The following is a 7983-nucleotide window of genomic DNA, read 5'->3' as shown; positions in this document are numbered from 1 at the left end:
GATAAGTCAAAGGTCCTGCTCTACCATTGTTGGCTTCTCTTGGAAGCATGGAGGAAATGATTCCTCCGTGTTGACCCTCCTCTTTATAGACTGGACACTGGCTCAAGTCCATCTGCTGGGGTCTCCTCAGCTTCCTTGATCAAGAGGCCAGATGACCCAGGCTTTGGTACTTTTTACCAAAATCCCTCTTTGATCTGTGGGCTTTTCTTTAGACTGTTAGTGTAATAACTTTTAAAAAGTTTTGTGAATGTTTCTGAAGGATTATTGAGTCTGAAGTAGTTTTAGAAATTTATAGTTGGTTTTAAAAGTGGGGTCAAAGCTGAGTATAGTAGCATACACCTTTAATTCCCGTGCTCTGGGGACACAGGCAGGTGAGTCTCTTTGAGACTGAGGTCAGCCTGTGTACATAGTTCGAAGCCAGCTAGGGCTACAGTAGACCCTGTCTCAAAAAAACACACGTGGTGGAAGGAAAGAACTGACTCATTCACGTTGTCCTCTGACCTCTTGTGCCAACAGCAACCACCACCACTGCACACATAATTGAGTAAATGAGTGTTTTATATTAAAAAGCCTGTAACACACCCTCTCCTCTCCCTTTTCCTTCTCTTTCTTTCTTGTCTCCACCTCTCCTCATTCTCTCTTTTTCTTTTCAAATTGCATCATGTAAGTATGTTTACAGGCTGATAGTGGACAGCTGGAGAGGCTGAAAAGGCAGAAGCAAGGGAGTGATTAACTGACAGTACAGGGTGTTGGAATATAGGAATAAGGAGGCACAGTTGGAAGGACAAGCTTCAGTAGACAGCATCTTGTTGGTTCCTTAAAGAGATGTCTAGAAGTAGATAAACAAAGGTGTGTGAAGGAGGAGGAGATGATTTGGTAGTTGAAGGGACTTGATAACTTTTATTTTTTATTTATTTATGTTAAATATTTACTATTTTTATTTTATGTGTATGAGTATATTGCCTACATGTGTGTAAGTGCACTCATGTCATGCAGTGCCTTCAAAGGCCAGAAGAGGGCGTCAGACCCCTGGAACTGCTATTATAGATGGTTAGCTGCCATGTGGGTGCTGGGAACTGAATGTGGTCCTCTGCCAGAGCAGCCAGTGCTCTTAACCACTGAGCTATCTCTCCAGCCCCAGTAGCTAGCTTTTATTTTTAACTAAAGTGTGAATGTGAAGGGTGGAAAGGTGGTAAAGATTTTGTAGTATTTGACCAAAGATAAGTAAAAGAATTGATGATTAGTTTTGCGAGCTCAAGAATAGATTTAATAAATTTCTAGTTGTCTAATTCTTTTGGTCTATATTTTTCTTCACCTCATTTTCTGTATGAAATGTTGATTTAAATTATGGTATTGGCTTGAGGATAAACCTTAGAAATGGAGTGTGTGGTTCTCATGCACAGGGCCCTGGGTTCAACTCCTATCATGATATATGTATGTACAGATGCACACATATACACACAAGTTCTGGTATTGTTAAGATTGGGCATTTGCAGGAATGGTGCTGCTGAATTGTGCTGGTAGGGGCATGGGAGCGGAGAATCAGTGAGAAGGCTTGTCGTCTGTGAGGAATAGGAATGATTTTGGTCAGAAAGAAACCCATGAGACTAACATGGAGGGATGGAGTGCTAAATGCTTCGATGAGGTAAAAGAACAGGCAGGACAGGAAGTTTTAGACAGAGCTTGAAGCTTACAGTTTCAGAAATGGAGCCAGAGTAAATGATAGCAGGGTCTAACTTACACCCCTGGAATGGCTTATTGGAGTAGGCTGAGCACAGTTGTTTGTAGAGTGAATTAACAATTGTGTGCACATTATATGGGTTGTGCTTTGAAATGGCCCAGGGTAGTGACAAGTTTGCCTTGTGGAGGCAGAGAGACCTCAGGACTTAATACCTATCAAGTGTTGAGAGGGAGAATGAAGTGGATTTGGGCAGGAAAGTTTGAGGGTACATAGCTTGAATAACATATCTCTCAAAGAGAAGGGGAGAGGTGGAGTCCAGGCTTACCTTGAACTTCTGATCTTCTGAGTGCAGGGAATACGGACTTGGGCCACTACCCACAGCTTCCCAGCTTTCAGTCCTTATGGCTACATACATGGAAGTGGAGAGCAGCTGTCAGGCTCTTGCTCTCTACTCCAGGCAAGTGAGCTCCTCCTGCCTCTCTGGAGTCCTGTGATTACAGCCCACTGTCACCACCCCTGGATTGGGCTTACACTTCTGAGGAACTATGATTAGAAGGTCCGCATCAGGTGCTCCCTGACTCCTTTGCCCAGCCCCTAAGATGCCAGGCTCATGTCTGACAAGACGCGTTCTTCATATTTCCCCTCTTTGCCTGCTCAGCCCCAGGTCTAGCAAGTCTTTACTTCCTTAGCATCCAGGTTCCTAGCTCCCTGCTACTGCACACAGGTCACATTACCACGCATGACACCCATCTAATCTGTGCGCCTGCAGGTCCTAACTTATAACTCAGGTTCAATGCAAGTGGGGCAGTATGTGGAGTCAGTTCTCTCGGTCTACCACAGGGGTCTGGGGATGGAACTCAGGTCTTCAGGCTTGGCAGCAAATGCCGTTAGCCACTGAACCATCTCACCAGCCAAAGGTGGGTTCTTTCTCTATGTGGTCCAGGCTACACAAAGGAAGGAGACACTGGAAACCTCCAGCCATGTTAACAGCCATCTCTGTCCTCATCCTCATACTGTCGTGTGTGATGAAGGGTTACAAATGCAGTCAGTTTACCAAGATGGTTACCATTTTCTCTTTCTTTTAAAAACATTACATTTTGGGGCTGGAGAGATGGCTCAGTGGTTAAGATCGCTGACTGCTCTTGCAGAGGACCTGGGTTTGATTCCTAGCACCCACATGGCAGCTATGAACCATCCTTAACTCCAGTTCTAGAGGAATCAGAAGCCCTCTTCTGACCTCCACGGCATTGCACGACATGGGTGCACTCACATACATGTAGGCAATGCACTCATACACCTAAAATAAAAATCATAATTAAAAAAAATAAGTATTTTAAAAAATTACATTTTTTATTTACTTTGTGCATGAACATACACAGAGTAAAAATAAATTGTGTGTGTGTGTGTGCGTGTGTGTGTGTGTGTGCGTGCACGCGTGCATGCCACAGTGCACATGTGGACATCAGTGGACAACTTCTACGAGCACTTTTCTCCTTCCAGAGTAGCTTCTGGTGATTGAATTCTTTGTCTTCAGACTTGCACCATCAAGCTTTTTACTGACTAAGCCTCAGGAGATTCCGTTCTTTTCATATTCAAAAATTCCAGAGCTTGCCAGGCCTAGTGGCACAAGCCTTTAATCCCAGCACTCCGGAGGCAGAGGCACGTGGATCTCTGAGATCAAGGCTCATCTGGTCTATGTTGTGAGTTCCAGGCCAGCTGGGGTATGGGGAGACCCCCAACTACACAGAAAAACCCAAACCCAAAACCAGATCTTCTAGAGCTGGGAGTGGTGGTTCATGCTTGTAGTCCCAGCACTCAGGAGGCTGTGGCAGGAAGATTGCCACGAGTTGCCTGAAGCTGTGCAAAGGTGGAGGGTGAGAAGGACTCCACAGAGTTGTCCCCTGTCCTCAGCTCCTGCTACATGGCATGCACAATAATAAAAGAGGGGAGTTTTTTCAAAAGTGAGTGGAGTAGAGTCTAGAAGCAGTAAAGGGGGCACAAGGAGAATACAGACTTGTCACCCAGTTGTGTGCGGAGTGTTGGAGAGTCATACTCATCTGGGTATCACAGAGCAAGTAATACTCTAGCAGAACACATTAGTCTTCGTATTACTAATGGCTAGATGTGCACAAGACTATGGAACTGGTTTTTGAGACAAAAGCATGAGGACTTCAGAGAGCCCCATGGAGCTGATTGGAAAGGAAGCCAGAAGCACGGTGGTAGACTGAGGGGTGGAACTGTAGAGGGAAGAAGGTGAAGTTGGTGAGATGCTAGATGATGTAGGGGTCAGTGTCCTGTCAAGGACTGAGGACTGCAGGGGACAGGAAGCACCACTGAAATAAGCTGGCTTTAGCATTATCTGCCTCACAGCCAGCTTCTGTGGGGCCAAGTGGTCCGCACTTGGGTTATTGAGACACTTGCTTCAAAGCTCACTATGGTGGAGCGCCTGTGAAACACACACACGGCGATGGTGTCCAAACAATGTTTGCATAATTTTGAATGGGAGAAAAACACATTATAAGTAGGAAAGTTACCTAAATATAAAGCATTTAAAGTAATTAAAAAGCATACAACCTGACAATTTTAAACTAGTAAAAAAGAAAAATATTTTTGGTGCATGTGTATGTGCTAATGAGTCCACCAGGTGTCACTGTGCGTTCATATTTAGCTGCATGAACCAATAGCTACAGAAACTGGTTTGTGGGGTTGGTTGGAGCCCTGTGGGTCTTTTCCCGGAGTACGTTTCTTCCTCTAATGAATTTTTATCATATTTTTCCCATTTATTTTTAGGTACAGCTATTTATCACCACTGCAGATAAAGCAAATGCCCATCCCTAAGCTGGCTGCTCCAGACTGCCTGGTTGTCACCTGGGTGACCAATAGACAGAAGCACCTGCGTTTTGTTAAGGAGGAGCTTTATCCTTCCTGGTCTGTAGAGACACTTGCTGAATGGCACTGGGTCAAAGTGAGTTCAGAAGTTCGCTCTTTGTTAATGTGGTGTCATGGTACAGCTCGCAGGAAGATAGTGACTGCTTTAATGCTTACATGCCAGCCTTCAGTAGGGCCTGGGGAGAGCTTTCTGCCTTGTACCCAGACACCTTTGTCCTCTTATTCTCAAGACTTTTCTGTGGCTCCTGTGTCTTTTGTGGTAAGGTCCCAAACTGCTGGTCTCAGGAAATCAGAGATAGCAGGGTTAAGTGATAACAATCCTGATGTTTCTAGTTTACTAAGTTGGTTTTTGTTTTGCGTTTATTTGTGTGTCTGTGTGTCTGTGTATCTGCACATGCACCACAGCACACATGGTGGTCAGAGGACAGCTTTCAGGAGTCAGTCTCTCTACCATATTGGTTCTGGGGCTCAAACTCCAATTATCAGTCTTGGTGGCAAGCTGCCTCTATGCCCTTAAAATTTTTTATTTTTTTCACTTTATCTATCTATCTATCTATCTATCTATCTATCTATCTATCTATCTATCATCTATCTATATCTATCTATCTATCATCTATCATCTATCTATCATCTATTTTCTGTCTATCTATCATCTATCTATCTATCTAATCTATCATCTATTATCTGTCTATCATCTATCTAATCTATCTATCTATCATCTATCTTCTATCATCTATCTATCATCTATCTATATCTATCTATCTATCTATCTATCATCTATCTTCTATCTATCATCTTATCTATATCATCTGTCTATCATCTATCTAATCTGTCTGTCTTTCTGTCTTTCTATTTATCTATCATCTCTCTTTGTGTGTGATATCTTTAGTTTAAAGAACAAAAATCTGGCCATCATTAGACACAGAAGTAAATAATACTTCCCTTCTGTTATATTTTCTATACACCCATAATTCAGCTATCCTTGATTACTTGTCTCCTTTTGTTTATGGGGATGAAGGCAGAGAACAGTAAAGCCACTGTAGAGAGCATGAGAAGATGCTGGAACCAAGAATAACCTCCTCTCCCCGCTCCTGCTCCCCCTCCTTCCTTCCCTTCCTTCCCATCCTCCTTCTTTATGTACACTCATGTATTCTAGGCTGGCCTCATGCTTGTTGTGTAGCTGAGGATGACCTTGAACTTCTGATCCCGTGTGCCACCATGCTCAGCTACCTTATATTCTCTTAAGCTTTATTTTACAAGGTTTTTGGAGGTAGAATCCTGTTAAATTGTTCAGGATCATCTAAAACTTGCCATTTTCCTGCTTCAGTCTCCCAAGCTGCTGGGATTAGAGGTATGAGTCACCAGGCCCAGCCTCTAGCTTCTAAATCTTAATTTAGGTCCTCAGTGCCTATGTGCTGCTCATACTGTTTTTGAATGAAATTATTTCTATTCTCGGCTTGGTTGAATGATCTTTACTATCTCTGTTTGATGTAAGAGTACAAAAGTGCAGAAAAAATAAGGGTTTAGTTTAGAGATAATTGGACAGCTTTTAAAAGATAGATTGACTATTCAGATGATATCTATAATATATCCCTTCTTTGAAAAATATAATTGGTTCAATGTTTAATGTTATCGGTAGTATCTTTATTTTAGATACAGTAGAGTTAGATTTTAATGTGCTTTTATGCACTTTGTAATCTACTGGAGTATTTGCTGGTGTGTAAACAATGCTATGTATGAGAAGGTTGGTATATGACCTCAGAGCTCCTGATTGTTGATTGGGTTGTTTTGGTATCTTGTGTTCCATAGACAATAGATAAAAATATTCTAACAGTGAAAAACTATTTTTATCTTCATTGTAGATAAGTGGACAAGAATAGTAAGTAAATACTAAGTAAATACGTTTGAGATAAGATCTGCTATGAAGCCCAGTTTGACCTTGAACTCACCATAGTCCTCCTTTCTCAGTCTCCAGAGTACTGGAATTATTGGAGTGTGCTACCATGCAGACTGTCAATTACATTTCTTTTCTTTGTTTTTAATTTTTCCGATTTATTTTTATGTGTATGGGTGTTTTGCCTGCATATATGTAAGTGCACCCATTTGTGCAATGCCTGCAAAGAACAGAAGAGGGCATCAGATCCCTGGAACTGGAGTTTTGGAAGGTTGTTAGCTGCCATATGGGTGCTGGGAACAGAACCCAGGTCCTCTGCAAGAGCAGCCAGTGCTTTTAACTACTGAGCCCTATCCCCCTTTGTTTCTCTATAGCCCCAGCTGTAACTCACTGTGTAGACCAGGCTGGCCTTGATCTCACGGATATCCATCGTCCTTTGCTTCCCAAGTGCTGGGATTAAAGGCATCACACCTGGCTCAATCAGATTTCTTTTCTTCCTTTTTTTTTTTTTTTGGTAAACTTTAAAAAATTTTTTTTAATTTAATTTTATGTGTATGCATGTATTGCCTGAATGTAGGTAAGTGCACCTGTGTTGTGCAATGCCTGCGGAGGTCAGAAGAGTTGTTGGATCCCCTGGGACTGGAGTTACGGACAGTTGTTAGCTGCCATGTGGGTGCTGGGATTAGAACCTGGGTCTTCTGCAAGAACAACTAGTGTTCTTAACTGCTGAGCCATCTCTCCAGCCCCCTAATCAGATTTCTTTAGTGGATGAACTTAAATGAATCTTTGATCTCCATCCAAGAGTGAAATATTAAAGTTGAACTTCTGATTTTATAGTGCCAAGGGCCAGTCTCTGCACTACATATTGTCTGTCTCATCAAACACTCACTTTCCTTACTGAATAGTGGCTCTGACAGTATTTAATGACAGTCTTCCTTCTGACTTAAAGAAGGCTTTATTTTTAACAACTTAATCACATGACTCGTAATAAATATATGTTATTTGAGTGAATTAATGAATGAATTAATGATAGCCTGGTTTCCAGGAACCAGTTGTAATGAAAAGTCAGAGATTATCAGTACAAACTGATAATGTATTTATATTTAATTATATATATATTTATTGATGAGTTTCAAAAGATTCCTTGTAGCTACTCTGTTCGGTGTGGTAGCCACTGTGATGTGTTTCTTCAGTGTTTGTGGTGTACCCACCAAATGGAGATGTTCTGTTGAATGCTGAATGACTTTAAAAAACCAAGTGTGAAGGAAAGCATGTGATGTATCATTGTACCTTTTGTGAATTGATTGAATACAGAAGTTATATTTTAGATATGTTAGATTCAAAATCAAAAATAAAAAGAAAATAAAAAAGAAAAAAGATATGTTAGATTCAGTATACATAACTAGAATTAATTTAATTACATTCTTATTTTAATGTTACTAGAAAATTTAAAATTACATATGTGGGTTGCATTTGGGGCTCATACTAAATTTTTTATTGGTCAGTACTAGCCTGAAAG

General features: G+C 41.4%; 1 protein-coding gene across 8 annotated transcripts in view; it reads left to right on the top strand.

Moving 5' to 3' along the window:
• Mettl4 (methyltransferase like 4) overlaps nt 1–7983 on the top strand; it is a 31541-nt gene that overhangs the window by 15589 nt on the left and 7969 nt on the right. For all 8 annotated transcript variants that reach the window (XM_029564272.1, XM_029564269.1, XM_029564268.1 and 5 more), the window contains exon 6: nt 4472–4646. In XM_029564272.1, coding sequence (XP_029420132.1) covers nt 4472–4646 — 175 coding nt within the window. The remainder of the gene's footprint in view (nt 1–4471; nt 4647–7983) is intronic.

The sequence above is a fragment of the Nannospalax galili genome, unplaced genomic scaffold, assembly GCF_000622305.1.
Source record: "Nannospalax galili isolate Female #2095 unplaced genomic scaffold, S.galili_v1.0 scaffold155, whole genome shotgun sequence".
NCBI classification, from domain to species: Eukaryota; Metazoa; Chordata; class Mammalia; order Rodentia; family Spalacidae; genus Nannospalax; species Nannospalax galili.
The sequence above is the reverse complement of the archived record's forward strand: the minus strand, read 5'-3'. Positions and strand labels throughout refer to the sequence as shown.